The 27,829-nt window shown below is 53.7% G+C and overlaps 1 protein-coding gene across 1 annotated transcript; it reads right to left on the minus strand.

Moving 5' to 3' along the window:
- Positions 1–15,306: 15,306 nt before the first annotated feature.
- Positions 15,307–27,698, minus strand: POLL (DNA polymerase lambda). Its single transcript, XM_054163343.1, has 9 exons — positions 27,576–27,698; positions 26,410–26,550; positions 25,842–26,136; positions 24,411–24,579; positions 21,129–21,452; positions 20,341–20,514; positions 18,233–18,361; positions 16,060–16,228; positions 15,307–15,673 (listed from the first exon to the last, which is right to left on the minus strand). Exons 2-9 carry the CDS (start codon positions 26,522–26,524, stop codon positions 15,309–15,311), a joined length of 1,740 nt encoding a protein of 579 aa, XP_054019318.1. The 5' UTR covers positions 26,525–26,550; positions 27,576–27,698; the 3' UTR covers positions 15,307–15,308.
- Between the last annotated feature and the right edge of the window lie 131 nt (positions 27,699–27,829).

Below are 27,829 nucleotides of genomic sequence, written 5' to 3' on the forward strand. Positions count from 1 at the left end.
TTTCTTTCTTTCTTTCTCTTTCTTTCTCTCCTTCTCTCCTTCTCTCCTCTCTCTTCCTTCCCTCCTTCCTTCCCTCCTTCCCTCCTTCCTTCCTTCCCTCCTTCCTTCCTTCCCTCCTTCCTTCCTTCCCTCCTTCCTCCCTTCCTTCCTCCCTCCTTTCTTCCTTTTTCTTTCTTCCCTTCTTCCTTCCTTTCTTCCTTCCTTCATTTTTAACATTTATTTCTTCCTTCCTTTCTTCCTTCCTTTCTTTTCTTTCTTTCTGTTGTTTCAGTTTGGTTTTTAAAGCCTAAAATATTTCCTTAGTATCAGCCCAAACCCCTCAACATCTTGGGGATAAAAAGGATAGATGCTGAACAACTTAAGGGCATATTTGGAGGGGGGAAATAGTGTTTGTTAACCTATAGGCAAAGAAAGTTAATCATTCTGTATTAAACCTGGCAGGGCCATGGGCAGTCCTCTAGGAGAGCAGGTCTCTGGAGAAGTGCAGGGGGCCAGAGCTGGTCCGGGTGTGGGTGTTTAGCATCAAGAGTGGCCAAGGCAAGTTTGCCCAACATTGGGGTGGCCAAGGCAAAGGTGCCCAGCTGAGGGTGCACACCAGCAGATGGCACTCCCAGAATTTATGGCTACAGCAAGCTGCCTCTCAGAGAGCAGTCATGTAGGAGATGTCCTATTATATGGGCAGTTGACTTTAATAGTCATTGTGTGCTTAAAGCACAGCAAAACAACAGTGGGAAGAAAAAAAGAGAGAGAGAGAGAGAGAGAGAAGAGGGGAAAAAAAAATCCCCACTCCACTTGGATGGCCCTTTTCCCCCCAGCCCTGCTAGTCTATTTGTACAGTAAATTAAAAATATGAATCACTTCTCTCTACTGCCTCCCCAAACACTCATCCTGTCAGGCTCTGTGTTGTCTTCATTTGTATTACCTTAATTTAATGTTAATTATGTTCTTCATTTACAAAGAACAAGCATTTACACTCCCTGTCTTGGGATTTTCCACACACGGGGTCCCCACGGACTGGGAGGGGAGCAGGAGCAGCGGCGGCAGCGGCGGCGGCAGGGCGAGGGAGGGGGCTGTTAGCACGGCCATGGGAACGGGGGGGAGCAGGGAGGCCACCCCCCCCCCCCCCAAAACTGGTAATGATGAGTGCTATTGCCTTTCGATTTATGAAACCCCACCGCCGCCTCGGCTCCCATCTCCCCTAATAAATCCTTTTTAAAAGGTCCTTGCCCAATGGAGGGCAGTGATTTATGGCAGGGAGCCGGGGTGGAGGGAGGGTTGGGTGGCAGGGTTCGCTGCCAGCAGGGCTGGGGACCCAGACAAGTACGTCACGGGGCTGGGAGCCCAGCCGCTGCCAGGCAGCCCTGAGGAAATCTCCCAGATGTCTGCGGACCTGTCGGGTGCACGTCCCGTGGTGATGAATCTGTAACCACAGCGCGGGGAAGGACCACAAAGCCCTGGATCCGTGCCTCAGTTTCCCCACCAGCACCCAGGGATGTTTATCCACTCCCATCTCTCCCCGTCCTAGAAACCCCTCATTTGGGTGACAGCCCCAAGCACTGGCCAGGGAGCCAAACTTGTGGGTGCACTAACAGAGATGACTTGAGGCTGGAGGGTGGGGGGGCGAGGGTGTGTCCGTGTGAACACAGGTAAAGGTCTCTTAAAACAAGCCACATCTTCCCCCAAGCCTGAACCTCCCGTGCACAGAGCCCGTGTTTTGAGCAAGGAAGGATGGAAAAGAAACAAATAGAGAAAAGCAGTGAAAGTAAGCACCAGGAAAGAGCCTTCCTAAGACATGGGATGCATGTGGCAGCCTTCACAGCCTGCCCCTGTCTTTCCCCTGGGATGGTGGATGAGGGGGTTTGTGCTCCCTGTACAGCCACATCTTCAAACCTTACGCTCCCCCTTCGAAGCTAAGGAGGGTTTGAGGGTTACCAACACCTACCTGAGTGCTGCATGCTCCCTGGCATGGCCCTGTCCCTTTGCTTCATGTCCAGCCACAGGTCAAGAACATCAGAGACTTCCCCCCCAGGAGAGCTGCAGATTGGATTTGGGCAGAGGAAGAAGCATCCTGATCCCCATTTCTGAATAGCCTGGCCCAGCTGCATCAGAACTCCTCGAGTCACTTTTTGATGTGCAAACAGGGGTTGTCCCAGGACTTTGCAGGCCCTGGGAGGACAGTGGGTACCCAGAGCTGGCACCCAGTCCAAAACCCTCCCAGACACCCCAAAAGTTGACTTAAGAATAGGAAAAAGGAACTTCCTGCTCTGTATGATCTCAGGAACCTCAGAAAAGCACAACAAACAGATTTCCCCCACCATGAACACCCAGGGTGCCACACACCCTCCACTGCCTGCACTCCTCATCATCACCACTGCCTGTTTCCATAGCAACAGCCAAATATTATGGGGTGAGTATCAGAGCCCCCTTGTCACGGAGTTGGCCTCAGGGCCTGGAGCAGGTCTCCTCACTGGCTGCTCATGGCAGAGGTCATAGATCTGACCCCCTGCCAGACTTCTGCTGCCCACATGCCTGGCTTGCAGCTGCCGGGCCCGATCCCAAAGCGCAGTTTGTGGGGTGCTCAGTGCCCCCCTTGCCCTGACTCCACAGCCCACCCCCCTCCTGCCCTTCAAGCGACAGAGCAACCCCACTGCAGAGTCACCTTCTCCCCATCTTGTCCGGCTGCCATGTAGCACTAGGGCCACTCACTCAGCGACACGGGCGGCTCGAATGCCTCCCGTGGGACAAACCATGCCCTCACGGTGGGGCGACCATCCCTGCCGCCCGTGCCCGTGCCCTCCCCGCACGCTCCCCCACGCTCTCCCTTATTAACAATGACCTTTCCTCCGCGCTCGCTGCCGATTCCCCAGTCCCAAATATCTTTTAAATGGGTTTCAGGAGCTGATGGGCGCTCCGTTAAAAGGCCACCGAATCGCGGCCGCACCGCCCCCTCGTCCTCCGGGCGCCGCAGCCCTCCCCGTCCCCGCGCAGCAGAGGAGCCACTCGCACTAACATTGTAATTAATGACAACAGCTTTTTTCTTGTTTGGTTGGGTTTGCCTTTTTTTGTTTCCCTTTTTTTTTCCCTTCCCCCCCCCCCCACTTTTTTTCCCCTTTCTTTTTCTTTTTTTTTTTTTTCCTTTTTTTTCCCTTTCTTTTTTTCCTTTCTTTTTTTTCCTTTCTTTTTTTTCCTTTTTTTTTTTTAACTTTCTTTTTTTCTAAACTTTTTTTTTCCCCTTTCTTTTTCCCCCCCTTTTTTTCCTTCCCTTTTTTTCTCCCCCTTCTCTCTCTCTCTCTCTCTCTCTCTCTCTCTCCTCCTTTTTCCTCCCCTCATAAGCACTTTAATGTGTGTTCGCAGCCCGGCTGATCCCCACAGCCATGGAAATATTAGGTTGACGGATGTGGTCTGTCGCCAGTGCTCCCTCAACGGGTCTGCCTGTCAGCTCGCCGATGATGACATTAACACGGGAAGAAAGTGATGACAAATGCCCGTTATCAGGGAACGAGGCCTGTGACAAATCGCACGGCGCCTCGCGAGCAGCCCCATTACGCTGTAATAAAAAAAGATGGATGGCTCAGCGCACCGGGGCCCCGCGCTAATGCGATTTCGCCTGGTCTCTCCGGGTTCTAATTAAGGCAGAAAACCAGAGAAGGAACGGGAGGCTCCGCTGCCCGCACCCCACACGCACACCCCCGGCGAAACGCCCTGCGGCGATGGGTGCTCGCCCTCGGGGATGATGGACTCCAGCTGCCCCGGTGCCCCAGGCCCTTGGAAGAGGGGTTTGGTGGGGATGGGGACAGAGAAGGAGGCGCAGATGTCTGAGGGGCTTGCGGCAGAGGGGGGGGGCTGGTGGCGAGGGGGGACCTCTTAGGCTGTGCTTGCCTGTCCCGCCTCTGCCAGATAGGCTCAAAGCTCCTCCACCCAGGGCAAAGGGAGGAGGGGGGGGACATGGCCACCGTCAAGCACGTCACTCGCAGACAAATGTCACCTCCACCATCTGCTGCAGCATGAGAAGTGGAGGGGTGGGGGGGGAGCGCTGCGTGGCAGAGAGGGATCAGGATAGTATCACCCCGGGAGAAGGCTCAGCCGCTGTGGAGCCGGGACACCAACACCGGCCACCAGGTCCTGCGGAGACAGAGGTGGTGGTCATCGGGGTAGGGGCAGGGGGAGTGTGGGAGGTGAGGGGGTGGGGGCTGAAGGGCGCATTAGGGGTGTCTAGGATACTCGTGGGAAGCAAGGACTTGCTTTGGGATGGGACTAGGGGAAGGCAGCTGAAGGGAGGGGCAGAACCCCCACCTCGGGGGACACGGCCATCAGGAGCACACCAATGGCTGTGACTTTGGTGGCAAGGAGACCGCCACAGCTGCCAGCAAGGGTGGGAGAGGTCCACATCCAACACCTGCTGTGGAGGAGGGGCTGTGAGACTCCGTGTGGGATACGCAGTGACGATGAGCACGGCACGGCCCCAGGACCAGGCGCTGGGCTGTGCACGAAGGCGCTTTGCCCGAAGGACCACGCAGCTCCCTGCTGATACCCACCCATTGCAGCCAGGGCTCCTTACACATTCCCAGCTCCCTGCAGCGCCCGCCCCCTCCCAGTGCTCCTGCAAGGAGGTAGGTCCAGTCCCCATCGCTGGCCCTGCCCACGCTACACCCTGTCCCCCCAGGCTGTGAGAGAGGAGCGGGTGCACTGCCATCAGGCTTCCTGTGTGGTTGGATCCAGCCCTGCTGGCACCTTGCAGGCATGATGAAGCCACATTGCTGGGACTTTTCCATCTTCTCTTTATGAGGGAAAGTCCAGGAAGCCCCCAGCCCTTCTCAGACCTGGTAGCAAGGGGATGCTGAAGGGATGCTGCCCCTGCACCCACTCTGCATCCTGCAGTACAGTGTCCCACGGGGCTCCTGCAGGTCACAGCTGGATCCAGAGTGTGTTACTTACCTTGTGCCAGGCAGTCTGTAGGCTCAGGCTTTCCATTTCTTTTGCTTTGTGGCATCCATCCCCACAACATCAGGCAGGACTCAGCAAGGCATGGGGAGTGTGTGGTAGAGGGACATGGCGGGGGAGGATGTCATTGTCCTTGGGTGATGGAGAAAGAGGCTTGGCTGCAAGCCCTGCCTTGCTTGTGCTCTGCACCATCCTGCTCTGCCCATGCTTTTGAAAGAACTTTTTCTTCTCAGTGAAGAGCTGGGTTTATTCAGGGGGGATCTGTGAATGACTCCTGTCATATCCTGAGAGATTTACTGGTCATTTAAAAGGAGGATTTAAAGCTTACAGGTATTTACAGCTCCCTGTGCCCCTTCCACCTGCCCAGGTCTTCACAGGGGGATTGACAAACTTGAAATAACGCTGGAGGAAAAGTGATAATTTGGGGCAATTGCTGGACCCTGAGTGGCAGATGTTTTCAGTGGGAGCATCCCAGCTCTGCAGGAAAAACTCTTAATCTCAAGCTGAACTCCCCTACCTTTTACATCCCAGATCGAATTTTAGGCTTCTCCAGAGTAAGATCTGAGAAACATCCTCCAACAGCTTCTTCAGGAAGAAGCTCAGCCTCTGAAAGCTGCCAAGATAAGTGCAGAGACCATGGAAATGATAGCAAACAAATCACCTCTGCTGAGAATGAGCTGGGAATGTGCAGAGCTCCTGCTTCTGCAGCAGGTTCAGACCAGAAGATGAGCTTCCCCAGCTGGGCTGAGATCTGGGTGCTGCACCTGGACCTGTCAGTGGCCAACACTCAAGGATCACAGTATCACAGTATAACTAAGGTTGGAAGAGACTCCAAGGATCATCGAGTCCAACCTGTCTCCACAGACCTCATGACTAGACCATGGCACCAAGTGCCACGTCCAGTCTCCTCTTGAACACCACCAGGGACGGTGACTCCACCACCTCCCTGGGCAGCACATTCACTCACTCAGTGAAGAACTTTCTCCTCACTTCGAGTCTAAACCTCCCCTGGCACAGCTTGAGACTGTGTCCCCTTGTTCTGGCACTAGTTGCTAGAGAGAAGAGACCAACCCCTTCCTGGCTACAACCACCTTTCAGGTAGTTGTAGAGGGCAATGAGGTCACCCCTGAGCCTCCTCTTCTCCAGGCTAAACAACCCCAGCTCCCTCAGCCTCTCCTCACAGGGCTGTGCTCAAGGCCTCTCCCCAGCCTTGTTGCCCTTCTCTGGACACGTTCAAGTGTCTTAAACTGAGGGGCCCAGAACTGGACACAGTACTCAAGGTGTGGCCTAACCAATGCAGAGTACAGGGGCACAATGACCTCCCTGCTCCTGCTGGCCACGCTATTCCTAATGCAGGCCAGGATGCCATTGGCCCTCTTGGCCACCTGGGCACACTGTTGGCTCATGTTTAGGCGGCTGTCAATCAGTACCCCCAGGTCCCTCTCTGTTTGGGAGCTCTCCAGCCACTCTGACCCCAGAGGATGGTCAAGGATGGTGCAAGCCACTAGCTGCTATGCCTGAATCCAGCTTAGCCCTGAGAAGAGCTCTAAAAAAAAACTAGCAAAGAATACTCACCCCCTTGGTGCTGCAAAATGACCTGCAGTGGGGTCATGTGGAGGAGTCAACAACCTTGCTGGGATTGGAGGGTTTGCTTGCAAGGATGCCAGCTTCCACTGCAGCCTTGCAAATTCAGTACTCCTAGGTTGAGAAATGGGAAGCAGAAATGTGTGTTAAGAGTTGGAAAAACCCCAGAAGTGTTAGCCTGGACACCAGCAGAGCCCTCGGTTGGCAAACAGCAGCAGGAAGCTTGGTGGGACCGTGACAGACCCGTTGCATCTGCAGGCTGGCCAGGCAGTGCCAGGACAGGATGCAGAGGTCTGTGTGTCTGGCTGAGGGAATAGCAGCCAGCATACCCCAGCCCATGGCAACACAGCCCACTGGAAAAGAGTCCTTCCCACCCCAGGCAGGCAGGCAGGCAAATACTGCTTACCTCTGGCAAAGTCCTGATGTCTCACACAGATATGGTTGGCTACCTTCTCATCCTTCCCCAGCGGAGAGCAAAGGCAGGATGTCAGCAAGGCTGCACCACATGTGCAGCATCAGCCTGGAATTTGGGCAAGACCAGTGGCATTTAACTCCAGAAAACAGCACTACCAATATTTGCCAAAAACCTGGCAGGCATGATCTTAAGGGAGAGGTTTGTTCAGACATCTCATGAGGATACAGTTTTCATCCCAGGGACCATCTCAGCCTCAGGACCCATGCTCTGCCCTGGGATCATATGTGCCACCCTGTGGGAGAGCTCCCCCGACAATGCTGTGTGGAAAATACACTACAGAGAGAGCTCCTCCTGGTAAAACAAAGCCAAATCAGGAGGACTAGGAGTCTGAGCAAGTAGAGACCTCCCTCAGTGCAACCAAGGGATGGGGGGAGCTCTCCAAGCAACAGCACCACTATCAGGTTTGTTCCCAGTTTCCCTTCCACTGACTGGGCAAAGCTGGGCTCCTGCTAGGGCAGAGCAATCCTGGCCCAGGGCACACTGATGACATTAGCCATAGCAGTGTCACCCCTGGGGACACTCAGGTCCTGCCCAAGCACAGGGCAGTGAGTGTTGCACACTGTGTTGCAAATGTTCCTGTAGGAGTCAGAACTCTTCTGCTCTTATCATTTGAAAAAATGATCTCCCTTGTTGAGGAACAGCTTGGAGCTCTTGGTCTGTGGCAAGGAGCAGGGACAGGTGGGTTTTATACCATCCCTAAGGGCTCCCATGACCCACTCAGACCACCTAGACTGGCAGGTCAGTATGGCCCAGGACAGGGAGCATCTGCCTGGTGGCTATGCAAACATCAAGGCACACAGCTGTGCTGAGGTCCCACCTCAGCACTTGCTGCTGGCAGAGATTGGGGTGAGGGTGATGGAGCTGTCCTCAAAGCTCAGTTCCTTAGTCTGGCTGTGTTGCTGGGCTGGTTCTCTAGACCAGCTGGGAAAAGGCTGAGTGACACAAGGGCCATGTGTAGTGGGGCAGGGTCTCTGGGACCTGCAAGAATATCTGTGCCATGCTGGGGAGGAGATTTCTGCAATATAGGACTCACAGATCAAGTGGGAAGTGGGAGCAGCAGACTGAGGTGGGTGCTTCAGGCCACCAACTGTGGCATTGCCCTCTGCTGTACCTGTGCCAGGGCCTTCTGGTCCCTCATCCCAGCGAATCTTGGAGAGGAGCTAGGGTCAGATACTCGGTGCCTTCCCTGGCTTTGCTGTTAATGTCCATGAAACCATCAGCCCCCCCAACAAAAACCCATCACTCCAGGCTTCATACTGCTGACACAGGACCCACTGTAGTGTAAAGAGGAGCATGTGGTCAGGAATAGCCTTCAGGAGCAGAGTAAAGGGACAGGGTAGAGGAAGATAAGCGAGGAGCTAAGGCTGCTCCAGCCCTGCTGTCCCTGCCTCTGGATACCGATGCCATTGCAACCAGGAGCCTGGGCAGCCCCCACTGTGCTGCACCCCCACCTCAGAGGTTCTCTACCAGCTACTTCACTTTTGCTGTAGCTCTGCTGACCTGCCATTAGTTATAATGCCTGAGCCAAAGTAGGAGGTCAGCACAGGCTGGCCCAGACATAAATCAGCTCCCTGTGGGTAAGGAGATGGGGGGACAGCAGTGACAGGCACCCAACACGTGCTGCTGGACTCCCCCACCACCCCTGGCATGCTGCCCAGTGATGGAGGCCTCATGCCCCCCCCCCCCCATCACATCCAGCCAGGCTTCATGAGGACCCTGCTGTCCCTCCAGGAGGTCCTCAGGCCGTTGGGAAGCACTGTGCCATCTATTCCAGCCAGTTATGTGGAGAGGGAACAAGGAACACGGTGGGGTCCAGCCAGAAAGAAGTGCCATGCTCCCCACCCAGAATGGAGCAGGAGGGCTGAGCTCCTAAAAGCCTAGCAAGGAGACAGAGGAGCAGCTTAAGAGGTGTCCACATCAGAGCTGGGCAGCTGTAGGGGTGGTTGTGTCCATAGCCGGGCTGGAGGGGTAGCAGCGCGGGGCTGAGGGGACAGCCTGCAGGCTGGGGCTCCCTCTCGCTGCCCTGCTGCTGGGAGGTGGGTGCAGGTGAGTGTCTCCTCGCCCACGGAGCTGGCTGAGCTGTCCAGCCCAGAGGACCCCAGCACAGGCCCGGGCTGCCTGCAGCCTGCCCATTGCTGCCCATACCCAGTCCTCCAGCTCCCTCTGCTGCCTGCGAGGACGGCGGCCGCCCGAGCCCACCGCATCGGGGCCGTGCCGGCTGGATGCAGTTTCTCAGCTGCCCAGAGTCCCCTGCAAGGTCTTCTCCCAGGAGCGACAGGGCGGCTGCACCAGCATCGCACCCTCGGCACCCCCGTCTGCTGCCCCGGAGAAGGGGTGCGGGCCGGGGGTGCTCCCGACACGCTGCGGGGAACAGGGCACACGCACCCTGAGCAGCCCCGGTGCAGCGGGGCGGTCCTGCGAGGGCTGGCTGGTGGCTGCAGACTTCAAGAAGGGGCAGACCAAGGCGAGAGCTCAGCCTCAATGCTAGCCAGGGAGCGTCCAGGCAGCTTGGAAGCTCAGGCGTTTGCAAGCCTCCCCTTCCAGCTGAGGCGATTTTTTCTCTCGGTGTAGACACGTGTGTCCACGCAGGCAGGCTGTGAGTGTCAAGAGCTGCAGAGCAGCGGGTCTATTTCTTTTTAGAACTTGACATAAGCCGGTAAATTATCCCCAAGTAAGGCATTTACCATGGGGAGGGACACGTCCGCGCTGCCGCCGGAGCAAGCTTCCCATTCCCCGCCGTGACGGGAGCCTGAGTTATGGCCCTGCTGGAGAGACAGCAGGTTTGTCAATGCCTCTGCTCTGCTGCTTTCCAGCCTGATCAGAGCCCATTGATCACCGGGGCAGGGGTAAAGCCAGGAAAGAGAAGCAGTTGCAGGAAAGGCAGAGAGACGCAGCCAGAGCTGTGCCAGGAGCTGGGCACACACACGGATGCTGTATTCCAAGATCTCTGTGTCCTTTCCCCTCTGGGACATCTCTGATCTGAGGACACAGCCTTGATTTTTCACTCCTCAAACAAGCTGTTGTGGCTGCACCAGGACAGCAATGGTTAAAAGATTTGAGTTGGGACCTCACGGCAGTACAAAGGAAGGTCCTTGTGCAGGGGTGGCACAAGCAGGGAGCCTTATGGCTTTCAGTGTGAGACAAGGCTGGAGGGGGGGGGGGGGAGGATGAGGCTTTTATTTGGCCACCTCTCACAGCCAGTACATGTTACCAAAGCTCCTCAAGAACTGGGATGCTGTTTGCACCTCGTGAAAATCACACCCTGCTTCAAGAGCCTCAGACAGTGCAAGACGGAGGGAAACTGAGGCCCAGAGTGGCAGTGAAGCAAGTGAGGCCATCCACCTTCTCCCTGACCCATGCACAGAGTTGAGCTGCTTCACACAAAGGTTAGAGCTGGCCAAGGGGCTGTGTCAAATCAGGGCACTCTGCTCATGAGGCCTCGCCTGCAAGTCAGGAGCAGGCTGTTTCCCATTGAAAAGGTAGGGAAACTGAGGCAGGGAGGGCTGATGGGACTTGAAGCAGGGGAAGGTGTCAGTGTCCTAGCTGCACTGTCACTGCTGTGTCACAGGGAGAGCCACCTGTCTACCAAGAACAAGGCCTCTGTGCAGATCACCTTCATGGCACGAGGGTCAGCATCCCAGCACGTGGCTAGGAGGACAGTGCTGGGGTGTCCAAGAGTGCACTGTCTCCAGGCTCTGGTCTTCCAGGTACAGTTCATGCTGACCACCAGTCCCTGCCCTGGCATCCACCATGGGACATGGCACAGTATCCCACCACATGCACATGCCCCATTCCCACTAGGGCAGCATTGCCATCACCCAGGTGGGATCTTCCTCCAGCCAGAGAGCAGCAGTGCTGGAAACAGAGACTGTGTGTGACACTGAAAATCGATTCCAGGACCTGGTGCATCCCCTGCTGCGCCTCTTGCTCCTGCTGCCCACCATCTATCCATGCAGTGCTCTCCCTCTGCACCCACTGGCCCCCAAGGATGCCCTGCAGGGTGCTCTGCCCCTCACTGGGCAGCCCTTCCCTCATGCCCCACACCTTGCCCACGGCACCAAGGCCCTCCACGGTGCTTGGTTAATTAGTGTGGCGGGAACAGCGGGGACCACGCTTTGCATTTAGCCAACTTCTGAGAACTTCCGAGCTCATCTTCATGATTTGCCTCATCGATCGGAGGGCAGAGCGGCACCGGCGGGGCGCGGGCGGCGGCAGCGGCCGCGCACGTGAGAAGCGACTCCGTTCCCTGTCCTTATTTAATTTTATTGCACAGATCCATCTCTGCCCGCCCCCTCCCTGCCTAGCCCTCGCCTTCCCTGCTGGGTTCACCTAATCATGATAAATTCATACTCATTTCCCTCCCTGCTCGGGCTGGGGGAGCAGCTCCCTTACATTCGCCCCAGCCATGCTGCCATTAGCACATATTTACTCATGAATACAAAGCACCGGCGCTAGGAGACAAACCAACACACCCCCCCCGCTGCACCCCTTTTCCTCCCAGCCCTGGCACCTTCCCACCCCTGCACAAGGACAAGCATGACAGCTAAACATGGGTATGGAGCTGAGAGCTGCGGTGACTCGGCACAGGCTTTTTCTTCCTTATATCCCAAGGGGTGGAGAGACACCTGATAGGTGGACAGGATCTGCCTGTGCCCCCAGCCTGGACCCACCTTAGGGATGCAGGAATTGGCTCTGTGGTAGGAGCTCAGCACCAGTTGCCTGAGTTTCCACTTGGTCTCTAAGTGCTGCTGCATCTGGGTTTTTAATTTTCAGGATGATCAGACTCGCAGCCAGGGAGGGCAGGAAGGTGGAGGGGGAGGGCACCAGGGTGGGGGAATAGCCAAAGCCCCTTCCTGGGAAGCAGGAGCCAGGCAACACCTCTTTAGAGATGGCTAAACCTGTCCTTGCACTCATCCTGGAGGGGGTCAGCACCCACCTCTTCCCAGGCAGCTCAGGAGCACCATCCCTTGTACCTTCTTCACAAGGGTGTCATCCCAGAAGAGGAGGGTGTGCTGGGGTAAGATGGTGGCCAGGTCTTGCCCTGCTGCAAGGGTAAAAGAGGAGTCTGGGAGGAGCATGCAGCCTCAGAGGATGCCAGGCTGGAGGTAACCCCTGGCTTGGGTTCTACAAGTAACTGGGAGGATGGAAGGCAGGATTATGGCCACAAGGAGGACAGTCTGTGGGGCAGCTTTGTCCCTTCCATCCAGGATATGACAGACTGCCCAGCCCAGGGCTGACTCACAGTGGGCAGCACAGTCCAGGACCCCCCTTGTGTTTCTCTCCTTGCACCAGGATGAGAAGCAGAAGCCTTCAGCAGCCAGAAGTGTCCCTGACTCGAGCTGCTCTGGATGATCTCTTTGTGATGCTCCTTCACCTCCTGCCTCCAGAGGAGATGGTATCCCTTTGTCCTTGGCCCACCTGGCTATAGCTGGCCACAGGAGGGCCCTCTGACCCCTTCCAAAGCCCCTGGGCAGGGATTCCTGGTGCAGAAGGGGACATCAGGCCCTTCCTCAGAGCAGGGGACTGGCAGGACATCTCCCCCAGCAGCCTCCACATAACATACATGTATTAGGGTCACCTTCTCTTACCATTTCCCAAGGAGCTGGGTCAACAGTGCTGCTCCTGAGCAGCCCTGGCCTCATACATCTCCATGTCCAGCCTGTCCCCCAGCAAAAGTAGCACAAACAGCAGGGCCAGGGCTTTGATGTGCTGCTGCAGCACCCATTTGGCACCAGGGTGTGAACTATGTCCATGGGGAAGGGGGTGACAAAGGGGAAGAGGCTGGGAGCCAGCAGTGCCACACCTCCCCCATTTTAAGTGGTATCTCCAGTGTGGCCCTGGTGAGAGGTGCAGACTCAGCCCTGCAAGGACAGCTCATCCATGGCATCAAGAGCTGGAGGCAAACCTGTGTCCATCCAGGCACCAAGGTGAGCATCAGCCTGCTCCCTGCCCTAGCCCAGAGCTGCCAACCATAAGGGTCTATGACAAATCCTCCAGGATCACCCCAGCAGCACTGAAGGGATGGGGAATCCCCATTCTACCACCTTTGGGGGCAGGACTACCCCCAGCCCTGAACAAGGCCAGCGGGGATCCTGTCCAGCCAAGCCTGGCTAACCCCAAGGATGGAGCTCATCTCCTCTGGGGCTGGTCCCTGGGTGCATTGCCCTTCTGGGGAGAGAGTGCTTCTCCCAGACCTCCCAAGGCCTGGTCTGGGATGGATGTCCTTTGCTCCTGGATAACCCAGCCCAGCCCTTGCTGGCTTTGCCCCAGCCTCTGTCCATCTCAGCAGCCCCTGTCCCTCTCCAGCTTCTCTGTCTCCTTTTTGAGCCAATAGTTCTTGCTGCTCTTTCATGTGCTCCCTTGGCTTTCAGCTGTTCAGATTCCCCTTGGACAACCAAAGTTTTTCCATGCTCAGGAGACTGAGCTGTGTTCCAGGCACAGGAGACAGAGCAGCAGCCAACTCCTGTATACCCTCTTTGGAATATGGAAAAGCTGACAGCAATCCCTTCCTGACTCCACACATGAAGCAAGAGCTCAGCCCAGAGCTCAGAAATTGCTCCTTTCAGCATGGCCAGTCCCAGCTCAGCCACGTGGGCAGCTGGATTTCAGGACAGAGCCAGGTCCTGCTCTGCCATGAGAGGATGGTGGTGGCCAGCAACTCCCTGCTCTGAGACCCAGCAGTGATCCAACAGCGTCCATGCCACCTTCTGCCTGCCTGTACTGCAAACAGGGAGACAGCACAGGAGGGGCTCCCAGTCAGAGGGAAGAACTCCAAGAGGTACAGGGCAGAGAGCAAAAAGACAAGAGACATGAAAGAAAAGAAATAAAAGAGAAAAAGGATTTATTGTACTTCAAAGTTTCAAAGCATCAAGACATGCCAGAAGACATTCATTTCCATTAGGTGCCCAGCAGGAAGGCTGGGCTGATAAATGACACTGATGGGGTGAAGGCCTCCCCAGCACACACCTCAGCACCACTACTGGTGCCCAGCAACCACAGTTGACACTGCAGCAAGAAACTGTGCAAACCACCAGGGTTAATGCCCTCGTGCCTGCCCTGGCAGCAAACACACAGCTTGTCATCACACAGGACAAACACATGGCAGAGTGCAGAGCCAGACTGGCTAGGTCCCCCACAAGACAAGGGAGCAGAGGCCCAGCCCAGGCCCAGAAAGTGGCTAGAAGGAGGCCCAGAGGCCTGGCACAGAACTACTCACCATGGCATTCCCAGCAGTTGATGCTGCAGAGCAGCACCTCTGCCAGCAGGACCCACTGCAATACCCCTAACAGAGACAGAGCACTGCAAGCCTCTGAGAAATCCATTTCCACAACTCAAAAGAGAGTTGAGGTTTCCTGAGAAATAAAATTCACTCCCATGGAACTGACTGGGCCAGCCACAACTATACTTAAATACACATTCTATGGCCAGACTAGATGATTCCATGGCTTACACACACACACAATTGAACAGTTTAGTTCTAATTTAGATGAGGCAAAACTATCTTCTTGTGTTTCTCTTCCTCCAGGCCCTCTGTGCACAAACACAGCCCTGCAGCATTACACTCAGTGCCATTACATCCAAACCCTTCCTAAGCACAGCTCCCTGAGCTATGAGGTCTGCCCCTCTCCTGCACAGAGAGGAGAGGGAGCCCTTGGGGCCAGGCCAGGAACTTCACAGCTCTGCACTGGAGGACCCTTAGCACATGACCAGCTGAGAGTGAGCTGGCCCAGCACACTGAGTCCCTGGGTCTCCTTCAGGGCTTACCTGGCACCAGGGGAGGTTGGATAGCAGTCACAGCAGCCCAGCACTGTGCAGTGAGACCCACCAGAGGACACAAGTCAGCTCAGATGGAGAAAGAACACAGCAGCAGCATACAGGGACCCTTCACAAATCCGGCAGCAGGAGCTGCCAACAGTAGTGAGACTGCTCCAGGGCAAAGCCAGACCCCAGCTGCCTTCACGTGTAGCTCAGGACAGATTTTGGGGTGCCTGTGCTCAGACACAGAGGAAGATGCACTCCACTTCCCCTGTTCCCAAGCAGTGGGAAGGGCTGGATCACAAGGCTCTGCAGTCCAGCCTTCTGAAGCTTCCCAAGAGAGAGCGGGGCCAGGGGAGCTGCAGGGCAGCCTGTGGCAGCACTTTGCCAGTGGTTCCAGCCCACGGCCTCTGCTCCGACGGCTCTACCAGCAGCAGGGCCTTGCGCTCGCAGTAAGCCCCAGTTTGCTGGGATGTGTGCTAGTCTGTAGTGACCACAGAGCAGCACTGGGGGAACGGGCAGCGGGCCCGGGGCGCCGGGTGACAGCCCGGTGTCACCAGTCCCGTTCCGAGGGCTCCCGGTACGGCAGCCCCAGCTGAACGAAGACATCTCTCTCGGTGGGCGTGGGCAGCGTGCGGCCAGACGCCACCTTGGCGCCCCCGGGGCCTCGCACCACGGCGGTGCTGAGGGCGTGCTCCGAGAGGCTCATGGCCTTGGTCTTGGCCAGGGCCCGCATGGAGCGGTTGAAGTGAGCCGAGCCGGTGAAGTAGAGCAGGGCGCAGGCGAACTCGCTGTAGGGCACCACGATGATGTCCAGCCGGCGGTGGCGCTGCGCCGGCCCCGGCAGGCGGCACACCCCCAGGTACTTCTTCTGAGCGCCGTTGTCCTCCTGACTCACCAGGTCGTCCGTAAGGAAGCCTGGGGAGAGAGCACAGGCAGGAGCTGAGCGGCAGAGACTTGAAGCTCCCACTCTAACTCCCTGCTGCCCTGAGAGCAGCTGAGGTACCTCATCACAATGTGCCGTGGGACCGCAGGGACGACTCAGCCTTGGTCCCAACAGCTTCACACAGACAGGAGAAGCCACGACGTGCTGCAGCAATATTCCCTCCTCAACAAAGGCTGCAGAGCTGCCACTGGCACAGGGCCAGAAGCAGGGGCAGTACTCTTAAGGATTTACAAGGTGTCCTGTCCTTGGGAAAAGCAACCACCTGCCTTTCAAGGGATGACCTTCTCCTCACTGCCTCCTCAGCCTGGCCACGATAAGAGCAGCTTCGAGCACCATGTGCTGGCCCCAGTTTTCTTACCACTTCTGTGAAGGCTGTCAAGCAGCTTGCTGAACACTCCACGGTGGGACTGCCCATCTGGGTGAGTGACCAGCACATCCACATCTCCACAGGTGGGCTTCCCCCGACGGTAGGACCCACAGGCCACACACACGAGTCCAGGCTTCACAGCCAGGGCAGCTTGTCTGACCTCCAAGGAGAGAGAGAGAGAGAGATGAGGAGTCAGGGACCAGTCTCTTCATGCCCTTTCCATCAAGGTGGTGAAGGATCTTGTGCCTGCCTTGCAGCCTGTCCTGCATCTCCAGGGCCTCCATACGGAGCAGACACTTGGCAGGCATGGCAAACTGCCCCACCAAGGAGGCTGGCCCTGCTGTCAGAAGCCATATGAGCAGGGGTGGCCTCCACCCAGTCCTACAAGTGGCTAGCACACTGCCAAACAACAGAATGATCTACCAAGGTACTACCATCAGCTCTTGGGGGTACTGTACTGGAGCTGTGCTAGGACAAGCAGGATGACGCAGCAATCCTGAGGGGGGCAAGTATGGCAGCAAGCTCTGTCGTCTGAGATGTTCTTCGGCTCTGCTGTGGGCCAGTAGGGCAAAGCTCACTAGCTCTGCACACAAAGAGAATCAGTTCCACACAAGATGGTCAAAGGTGCAGAAACAGAGATGGGCTCATGGAGAATCTCTCCAGCAGGACCCAAGACAGCAGAAAATCTGCAAGTGTCCCTTGGAGTCCACTCCTGCCAGAAGCTCTGCCTTCACAGGACAGCTGGGCTTCCTGACCTAACAAAAACAAATGCCCTGGCATTTTAAGACCACTCAGATGCCAACATGCTGCTGCCAGCTATCAGACACACATAATCAGAACCTCCTGTAATGTAGCCACCCTCTCTAGGCTGGACCCCAGCTCCTGTTTTGTGCAGACAGTGCTAATTCTGATGACTTCATTCATTAAATGCTTAAGAAAGGCTCCCAAATCCTTGGACAGGAGCGAAGTATTCTTGGTCTGGTTGTGCCAATCACCCTGCTGGCAGCAAATAATTAGGGGCTCAGCAATTCCCAGTGATGAGACCATCACAGAGGCTGGGGTTCAGAAAGGCAGTGTCCATGCCCACAGCTCTTTGTCCCTCTCGGGGATCATCCTTCATTAGCAAGAGATAAACTCATTAACCTTTGCCCCAGAGGTGCTCCAAGAAGCCACAAGCCTTTCTCATGCGGAGCACGGCCTCCTCTGGTGTCCTTGCCCCCTTTCTGGCTTTAAATGAAGATTTCTAGAAAGCTCTCAGCCCCACCTGAGAGTCTAAAAGCTCCTCAGATCTCACTGTGACAGGCAACATAGGCAGTGACTAATCCCTCATTCTCTCTCCTGGGCCTGGATCAGAGGTGTGTGCCTGTGTATGGAGGGGAGTGCAGTAATCCCATCAAGATAACAAAAGACCCATCCCCAAGAGCCAGTTCCTCGACCCAGCCTGCCTGGGAAAGGGACCACTCACCACCAAAATGGCTAATCCTGCACACAGGACTGACACCCCAGCAGGAGTCTGGCAGGGCTGTATTCTTTGTGGCCAGGCCCTGTGGCCGAGTGACAGGGTCATGCTGGCTGCTGCTTCCATGGTGATCAGAGAGCACAGGGCTAGCAATGGCAGTGTGTCCCCCAAGCTCTTGGCTCACATTAGGGTACACTGGCTTAGCACCCCATGATCCCGGAGTGCCGTGGCGTGCTAAAGCAAGCAGCACCCATCCACAGCCTGGATCCCCTCTGCTTCCAGGAAGGATGTGTATGCTCTGTCCTCCCCTGACAACCAGATCACAGGGTGCTCACAGGGTTCTTTGGAGAAGCAGCAGTAGGGAGACAGCTCAGGGGCCTCAACCGAAAGCAGACATCTTAGAGAAGATGAGAGACAGCAAAGAGGAGCTTTGAACCTCCTCATCCCACCATGCCACATGCAGCCTTTTTCAAAGCAGTGGGTAGAACTGTCACCTGTGAGTACCCTCCTCCTCACCAAGCACTCAAACTGAACACCCCTACAGGGCAAAGCAGGTGCCTTGTGTGCCCACGCCCAGAGACAGTCCCCCCGGCACAGACCCTGAAGAGCTCAGCTGCAACAGCGGGGGACACCTCCACAGCATGCACTCTCCTGGCAGCTCCCAGCAGGTGCTGCACCCAGAGGGCCCAGGGCTGAGCTACTCACAGTCTGCTCGATCTGTGCAGCTTCCTCCCGAGGCATGCGCTCCAGGAAGTCCTCGTAGTGCCTCAGCCCCACGGCCTGCTGGCTGGTGAGCGCCGCCCTGCTGCGGATGTCATCCAGCGTCCGGAAGCCCTGCGCCACAGCACGTCAGGACATGCAGACATCTGCCAAAGCTCTGCTCTTCAAATGCTTCCAGCCCAGACTTACAGAACTGTCAGGGTTGGAAGGGACCTCAAGGACCATCTAGTCCCAACCTCCCTGCCACGGGCAGGGACGCTTGCCACTGCATCAAGGTGCCACTGGATCAGATTTAGGGAGGTTATATTTAACCTGTTTCAAGTCCAGGACAGTCTCAGCTTCTGAGATGCCACACAGAGATCACTTAGGGCCTAGTTCCTAAAGGTAGGGATTTAGGCAATCCCACTAACCATACACCTCTGTGATCTCCACCCTACAATGACTTTAAATCTTAACTAGAGATCTCTTAGGGCCTGGTTCCTACAAGAAGGGATTGAGGCAATCCCACCAACCACGCACCTCTGTGATCTCTACCCTACTATGACTCTGAATCTTAACTAAACCTGACAGAAGGCTTCTATTCACAGAATCACAGAATAATTAAGGTTGGAAAAGACCTCTAAAGATCACTGAGTCCAACTGCAACTCAGCTACCATGACCACTAAACCATATCCCAAAGTGCCACATCTACAGCTCCTGGAACACCTCCAAGGATGGCAACTCCACCACCTGCTCCCTGGGCAGCCTCTTTCAATGCCTCACCACTCTTTCAGTAAAGAATTTTTTCCTAATATCCAATCTAAATCTCCCCTGGCACAACTTAAGCCCATTTCCTCTCATCCTATTGCTAGTTACTTGGGAGAAGAGACCAACACCAGCCTCACTACAACCTCCCTTCACAGTATCACAGTATCACTAAGGTTGGAAGAGACCTCGAGGATCATCGAGTCCAACCTGTCAGGTAGTTGTGGAGTGCAGTAAGATCTCCCCTTAGACTTACCCTCTCCTGACTAAACAACCCCAGTTCCCTCAGCTGCTGCTCATACAAACATGCCCTCCAAACCCCTCACCAACCTCACTGCTCTCCTCTGGACACCCTGCAGGACCTCAAGCTGTGGTCTCACCAGGGCTGATTATAAGGGCACAATCACTTTGCTGCTCCTGCTGGACACACTGTTCACACTATCTTTAAGGAAACAAAGTAATGCAGGCAAAGGAACAAGCCCAGAATATCCCAGTGGGGGAAAGCCTACAGCATGAGCACCACCATATTTTTAAGACAGCAAAGAATCCAGTCACAGAGCAAACGCTCCAGGAAACCAGGCTTCACTGGCTCTGTGCTCAGGAGGCAAACTGCTGGTGGGCTGGGTTGCTCCTGTTGGTACAAATACTTCAACCTCATTTGACGAGGTGGATGGCTGCTCTAACAGCTACAGAAGCCAGATGGCCCAACAGACCAGCAACTGGATGAGAAGCTCTCAAGACCAAGATGTCCTGGTTCCAGACTGGCTTCTTGGCAGCATCACTGCCATGAACAGCATGAGATGAACTCCAAGCAGTGATGCTAATGGAAGATGTGGCACATTCCCCATTCCTCCTATCACACATCTTTGCCCTCTAACCCCACTCAAACTCAAATCTCAGCCAAGTGTACTCCATTCTCCTCAAACACACCCACAATGGGACCCAGCCTATTTGCTCCTCCCATAAAACCAGATTCAAATCCCATCCACTGACACAGGCAACTGGGAACTATTTGTGACAGTAGAAGCACAGAACTGTTAGGGTTGGAATGGACCTCAAGGATCATCTAGTTCCAACTCCCCTGCCATGGGCAGGGACATTTCACACTACGTCAGGTTGCTCAGAGCCACATCCAGCCTGGCCTTAAAAACCACCAGGGATGGGGCTGCTACCACCTCCCTGAGCAACCTGTGCCAGGGTCTCACCACCCTCATGGTGAAGAAGTTCTTCCTAACAACCAATCTGAATTTACCCAATCCTATTTTTTTTTCCCTCATTAACTCTCCTAAATGCAGCATCAGCCTTCAAACCAGAATCTGAGAACTCTTGTGTCAGGCACTAAACTTACCTGCTGGTACCACATCTGAGCTGTCTTGACCCCTGCTCCCCAGATGTTGGAGAAGAGCTCCAGCACAGGCACGCTCTCGCTGATGTGATCCAGCTTGCGCAGGTGCCCGCTCTCCAGGATCTCCAGGATCTTCTCTGCCATCCGTTTCCCGATCCCTGGGATTTTACAGGCCTCCTAGCGAGAAACCACACTCACTACTGGAAAAGTGAAGATCACAGACAAGCTGGAGAGCTGCTACCCACTCAAGAGCCCAGTTAGCCTTTCGATCAGTGACTGGTCAAGCGGCAGGACTAGCTCTGCCTGGTGGCGTCCTCTCTAGCTCAGGCTTGCATAGGCCGCATCAGTTCAATGCCAAGTGGAAAAGGATAAGCACAGAGAGCAGAACTGAAACACCAACACACTGAGTGGCTGGACTGTCACACTCAGTAAGGCTCAGATCCAGTTAGTTTTATAGCTTATCTCAAATGGTGCCAGTTGCTGACATTTAAGATGAAGATGGAAATGTCCCTGCATGTGCCCAGGGAAGGCATTTATCTCACAACTGCTCAGATCTGGCCCTAAAAGGCCCAGATTCCACTTTTTTGCTGTCCTGAAAACATTCCAAGTGGTCAGAGAATCCCAGCTTGCACTTGCTACCCAATTTCCATCAAAGCCACCAGGCAGGAAAGAATTCCCAAGGCCTGAAGTTAAGCTATTCCATGTACAGAAAGAGGAAGAGATCTGGCTCATAATGGAGCTCAGATACTGGGGGCATTTCCCTGCTACACCACCCTGGGAAGGTGTTTTACCTGATAGGAGGTGACTGGTTTGTGGTAGCTCTTCAGGGCATTGATGGCTTTGGAGTAACCCAGAGCTCTCCATTTGTCCCCCTGGACAGAGTAGGCCTTAGCCAGCACTTCCAGCTTCTCTGTGATGCATTGGTTGTAATTCATCTTCTTGCTGTTGGAGGACTGGGCACAAACCCACTTGCTGACAGGCTGGGCCACCGTGGAAGAGCTGTCACTGGTCTCTTCTGATGATTTCACAGGGTAGCAGCCAGAAATCAGTGCTTCCAGATCTCCCTGGGTGACAGTAGCATCTTCTCCTTCACTGTCTTCACCATCAGAGTCTTTCTTTAGGGAGAGGTAGAAAAGCAGCCATGTGAGAATAAGTGCATACTTCACATATGTCCCCTTGGCACAGGCTGTTCCTGAGAGTAGGAAGTCAGAGCATAAACTAAACTCCAGGACATGCAGTGTGCAAACTGCCATCTCCAGAAGTGGCTGGTTATGTGCACACCATAGTTCTTCACACCTCAAGCTACACCTGCATCCCTTGAAGCTATATACACATTTCACAAAGCACAGGAGACTAGAGACTGCTGTCCACCTGTGATCCAAGCACACATGCACCTCCTACAGCCAAGCCCCTCAGACGTGAGACACTGGTTAAATGAGCAACTGCTGCCTGCAGCGTGGTGTGACCATGCTGAAACCCCTGGCTGGGGGAGGTCCTGATTTCCTACTCCCACTGGGAAACCTTTCCCTGGTCTGGTGGCTGCATTTCTTACATTGAGGCTCTGCACCTTCCACCTCACGATGCAGATGACAGGAGACAGGCACTGATCTGTGTTACAGACACAAAATCTTAACAGAGTAGTAAATTACAATCCCCTCGTTTTCCCCATGGCTATCTGCAAGAGAAAAGGAGGAGGAAGGAACGACACAAAGGACTCCACATTCCTCAGTGACAGAAGAAAGAACCAATGTATACATTTGCTGATACCCTTAGCATTAGGATGCCTCTGTGTAGACTTAAGAAACAATGAGCCTTGGCTTCAGGTAATGAACAAAAGGGGATAGAAGTGGGAAGCCACAGAGGAGCTTTGTAGGCTGCTTTGTTCATTGGGGTCCCCCTCTCTCCTGATGTATAAACACAGGAGCCCGTGAAGATGCAAGAGCTTCTGTGCTCTGTGAGTAAGCCTGAGTGGCACAGGGCTTTTGGGGATCTGGTTCAGCAACTACATGTGGCACACAAATCCTGTTAGGAGTTTCTGCAGAGTGTCAGCATAACCAAGTCACAGCCACATCCTCACAACTTTTGGTTCTGCGGGCCAAGGAGGTTTGCAGACAGCTCCAGCAAGATACAGAGCTGAAGTCTTCAGGGAGAAGAGTCACAACGTTGCCCTTTTGCAATCTTGTTTTGTAACTCTCACAACTGGGTCAGACTGAGGAGCTGACAGACTAAAGTGGTTTTATTTGTCCTGAGCCCTTTGAAACACAACTCCCTTAAGGCACTGTTCCCTCTAAGAGCAGCAAAGCCTCAGAGTGTTCAGATCAGTTAGCTAGCCCCTTAAAAGCATTTGAAGAGCATGTTATCCAACCACTACACAAACAGCTCTGCAGCTCAAGCATGCAATTCCCAGCCTCTCAGCCAGCACTGGCACACAGGTGAACAGCACACAAAGCCCTGACTCTCTATGCTTCACCAAAGCAACTGATAGACTCTTTACAACCATGCATACAAAAACAACTAGTCCCATTAGCTTCTAAGATACTCTAGTGTCCTGGGGCAGCTGACTCGAGGTGGGGGAGACTGAGATGCACATGGTTTGTCTGAAGCACAGCACAGGAGCCAAGACAGCAGCAGAAGTCCAGTAGCTGAGAGCAAACACCACCTGCAAGGGAGGCAGGCAGCTTTGGCTAACAGCCCAGGGTTCAGCCAGTGAATGACTGGTAAAGGCTGCCTTGCACAAAACTACTGCCCCCAGATGCCAGTCATGCAGTGCCTGCTGCACTCTGATTGGTAACAGTTTCCTCACAGGAGTTTACACTCGAATGCAGAACTCCAAGAGCAGCCCCTGTTCAGTATCAAACACTGGTCTACTTGCCATGTCCTAGAGAACAAACATCCACTTGAGCTAGAGGCTGTTTCTAAGTTGAGGCTTCACCTTTACTGTTGTAGCTGGGTCTCAAAAGTTGGTACTGTCTTTAAAGCATATCCCATGGGTTCTCCTTTTCTCCTCAAGCTCACACAGTCCTAAGCTTGGGACAAGGGATTTTACTGAAGCACCAACAAATACTGGGTTTGTGCACAGAGTAACAGGAAATATGATTGCTGGAGGGCACTTAAAAGAAAAACAAGGCACTAAGGCTTCAGACTCCAGCATGTCTGACCCTCCAAAGGAAAAGTGAGCAGAAAGTAGGACAGGTACCACAGGAGCCATAAGAGTACCAAAGATCCCTTCTCCTGTTAAGCATGAGGTTTGTTAATAACAACTGCCACTATTTCAGTTACAAGGAGCAGCAAAGATGGGGTAATAGCAAAGGTGATGCAGTTAAGCAGCAGACAGCTCTGCCTCCAGCACACTGGATTGTAAGTCTGGGGAGAAAGGATTTCCCCCCACCTTACACATTACCAGCATCACAAGGCAGCTGCTGCTCTAAGAGGTCTGGGGTAACTCTGCCACAGATAGGTTTGAATGATGCCAATGCCCAAAAAGAATTCAGCAAACTTAAGCAAAAATAGAGAGGAAGGAAAGAAAAGAAACCTATCAGCAGGTCAGAGAAGCTGACACACAGCAGAGGCCATTAATAAGCCACCACAGATATTCTGAGTACACCACCACAATTGTTCAAGTGGCAACCTGATCCACTGCACGTGTCTGAACAGGGTGCTTGCCAAGGAGTGGGGAATGGGTCAGCACAGCCCAGACAGGAACACAGGATGAAGCATCAGAGAGAGCTTCCTGATATTCTCAGCCAGGGAATATTCCTCAAAAGGATGCAGGGGAAATATGATCAGCAGAGTGAGCCCTGGCTTGATCAGAGCACGAACACTGCTTCAGCTAGAATTCCAGCTTCAGCTGGAAATTTAAGGGGTGTTGTTTCTACTTTATAACACTTAAAGAGACAAAGAGAAACAGTAACCACATTCACAGCCTGAGACTGTCAGCACCAGCCCACTGAAACAAACACCTTCCCTTTGCCCAAAAAAATCTGGCACTGTATCCCTGCAGGGATGCTCTTATCCAGGAAAAGCAGCATGCAGGACCTGCTCTCTCAGAGATGTGCCTGGACAGGTAGCCTCACCTCAGCCAGCTGCTGCAGTCCAAGGGTGCCCAGGTCTTGCTGCAAAGTATCCCCAACCTGTGCTTCAGTTTTTGGTTTTGCTGCTCCTTCATCTGCTGAGGGCTGGATCTCTTCACTGCCCAGGACCTGCTGCTGTTGCTCTTTCTGTACTTCTCCCTCCTCCAAGTACCTGCCATGGATCAGAAGCCTTAGTATAGGAGAAGGACAACTTTTCAGTTCCCACACAGCTCACTAATCTGGGACTTCTGGTCCTTTATTCCTCACTCTCAGGCTGTTTCTTCAAAACTATGCCAAAATATTTTGATCCTAACTTGAGGCTGCCTGCTGCTCCTTTCCTTATTTCCTCTTGTACCTAGCTGGCAATTCTCTCTCTACTTTTCATCTGCAATAAGGAAAAAAAAAAACCCCAGCATTTAATCCTCAGCATTTTAAAAACATTATTATTACTATTATTATTATTATATTATCTATTATTATTGATGGATGTTCCTTCCAACCTGGTTGATTCCATGATTACTGGTTGATAGTAGGCTGAACATGAGCCAGCAGTGTGCCCAGGTGGCCAAGAAGGCCAATGGCATCCTGGCCTGTATCAGGAACAGTGTGACCAGCAAGAGCAGGGAGGTCATTCTGCCCCTGTACACTGCACTGGTTAGGCCACACCTTGAGTCCTGTGTCCAGTTCTGGGCCCCTCAGTTTAGGAAAGATGTTGACCTGCTGGAACGTGTCCAGAGAAGGGCAACAAAGCTGGGAAGGGAACACAAGCCCTATGAGGAGAGGCTGAGGGAGCTGGGGTTGCTTAGCCTGGAGAAGAGAAGGCTCAGAGGAGACCTTATTGCTGTCTACAACTACCTGAAGGGAGGTTGTAGCCAGGTGGGGGGTTGGTCTCTTCTCCTGGGCAGCCAGCACCAGAACAAGAGGACACAGTCTCAAGCTGCACCAGGGGAGGTTTAGGCTGGATGTTAGGAAGAAGTTCTTCATAGAGAGATTAGCCATTGGAATGGGCTGCCCAGGGAGGTGGTGGAGTCACCATCACCTGAGGTGTTTAGGAAGAGACTGGATGGGGTGCTTGGTGCCATGGTTTAGTTGATTAGATGGTGTTGGATGATAGGTTGGACTCGATGATCTCGGAGGTCTTTTCCAACCTGGTTAATTCAATTCTATCCTATTCTGAAGAAGTGCCTTTAGCACCTGTAGCAAATGACAGGACTTCTCTAGGCCCTATTCCATGTTCTGCTACCCCACAGAGTGGCAACTGGTCACAAAGTCACTCAAATTCACAGCCTGTATGGGGAAAAGAGACTTTGAGTCATGCTCAGAGGAGACACAAGGAGCTGCAGTCCAAGATTTTGATCAAGGTTAATATTTTAGTGCTTTTCAGTTTAGGACAGAAGCACTGTAAGGAGCAATGATAGCATGGCACTTGCCTACCTGCGAGGGATAAAGACACCATAGCCAGCAGTACTCAGCAGCTTCTGATCTCTGATGCAAGCACTTAGCCACGAGGCCTTCACCAGCTGCAGCCCTGGAGGGATCTTGGTTAATTTGAGGAGCCGAAAGGCTCGGTCGCAGTCCATATCCTCAGCCACAACGACGTGTGTCACCTCTGAGGACAGCTGGGTGTGTACAGCACCCCCATTCTGGACAATCTGCTCATGGAAGATCTTGGCCCTGGCTTGGCCGATGCCAGCTTGCAACACATAGGCAGTAACTGGTTTCAGCCACCCTGGGGAAGAAAACACAGGGGCTGGAGATCAGTGCCAAGCGAAACAGCATCCCCAGCCCATCAGGCTATGTATCTCACACAGGACTTGATGGTACCAACAGTAGCTGGCTGCCCTTGTGGTCACCATCTGGACACACCAAAGCAGCCTGGCCATGGCTTCTACAAAAAACACAACTTGAGGCCAGACTTTCCAGCCTTTGGGGAAAAGGCACTTCCTGTTAACAAGCTAGGGTAGAAGTATTACATTTCATGTCATGGCTATCCAGGACTTACCCTCAGATGTCTCTGTGCCTTCCTCTTTTGGGATCTTTGGAGGGATGATTTGCCCCGAGTCACCCCTCACCTTCTTCCTTTTGGGAAAGGCTTTGACAATCCCTTGTGGCTCCATTGGCTTTGTGTGAATTTCAGCTGCAACTGCCAAGTACCAGAAAGAAAGAGCAAATTTAATTAGAACAGTGTTACACATCACATCGACTTAAGATTCACTCATTTTGCTCATTGACTTCATTGGTTTGGGTTTTTCTGTTGTTACCTCCCCAAAAGGCTTGCCCTAAGGGAGGCACCTGGAAACAAGAATCTCAGCCCACAATGTCAAAAAAGTAATTAAAGCTAGAAAACACCAAAAAGCCACTTGAGAAGACCTTGCTTGAGTGTCTCAGAAACTGTTAAACCAGGGCCCTTGTAATAGAAAGTATTCAACTACTTTAACACGTTGGAGCTCCTTTAAGCCCAGCCAACAGAAGCAACTTTATTTTCCAGACATTCCTATGGAGAAGGAAACACTTCTGCCAGGGCTGAAATGCAGTCACCAACAAGAAGAGATAAAGCAGCTGATCAGCACCAAATGTTTCCTACAGCCACAGGAGGAAAAGCTCCAATCCAGTCTCAGCATATTAATAATGATTAACAGTTACAATTGTAGCTTTACCACCACAAACCATGCAAAGGTGAACTTAGGATCTTTATCTACCAGCCTAGGCCACCAGAATGTTCTGTATTCTGTTGCTCAACAAAACCCTGAACAACCATATATTCCAGAAGCTCCTTCCACCTGGCTGCAGCATTAAGTCAATGCCAACTTTGTTTCCTTTCTGTGCAGCACTTCACGTTTTGCTTAGAGTTTTCCCACACAGAAGCCAGCACAAGCCTGGAAGAGCTGAAAACGGTCCCACCTGGCCACGTCTTCCCCCTGTGGTCTCCTCCTCATCCATGCATTAAACACAATCCTCTGGAAGACCAACCCAGAGCTGGACTCACATTTTTGTTTCTGCCAGGCAGAGTTCAGATTTTGGGAAGAAGAAACTCTGCTATAGGTTCTACAACTCAGATTCACAGAGACGTTTTTCGTTATACTTTGACCCACACCCCCGAAAAAACCCCAGCACAACCCACTCTGAAAACAGCAATACTATTACACGAAGCAAAAAAGTCCAACCGACCAGGTATCAGCCCGGCCCAAACTTCTAGATGCCCACGTCCTACTTCAGGACTTGGAAGAGTATTTTTCCAGGTCGCATTGCACCTAAGCTACACCAAAGCACCGTCCCAGGTACCAAGCTTGCCCCGTCAGCACCCTCAGCGCCACCAGCCCGCCTCTCCCCAGGACAACTGGCACCCAAAACCTCGGGGGCAGGAAACAATTCCCCGCAATCGGGCGGCCGGGACCAAGAGCGGGGTGTGGAGAGGCCGAGGG

This window comes from Dryobates pubescens, chromosome 8, assembly GCF_014839835.1.
Source record: "Dryobates pubescens isolate bDryPub1 chromosome 8, bDryPub1.pri, whole genome shotgun sequence".
In the NCBI taxonomy this organism is placed as follows: Eukaryota; Metazoa; Chordata; class Aves; order Piciformes; family Picidae; genus Dryobates; species Dryobates pubescens.

Bases quoted from the DNA above. Each gene is read 5' to 3' on its own strand.
- POLL (XM_054163343.1), bottom strand. From the start codon at position 26,524: ATGGAGCCACAAGGGATTGTCAAAGCCTTTCCCAAAAGGAAGAAGGTG. The intron at 26,137-26,409 runs GTAAGTCCTGGA...TTTCTTCCCCAG, and splicing joins AGGCACAGAGACATCTGAGG to GGTGGCTGAAACCAGTTACT. The intron at 15,674-16,059 runs GTAAGAAAACTG...CTCTCTCCCCAG, and splicing joins TGACAGCCTTCACAGAAGTG to GCTTCCTTACGGACGACCTG.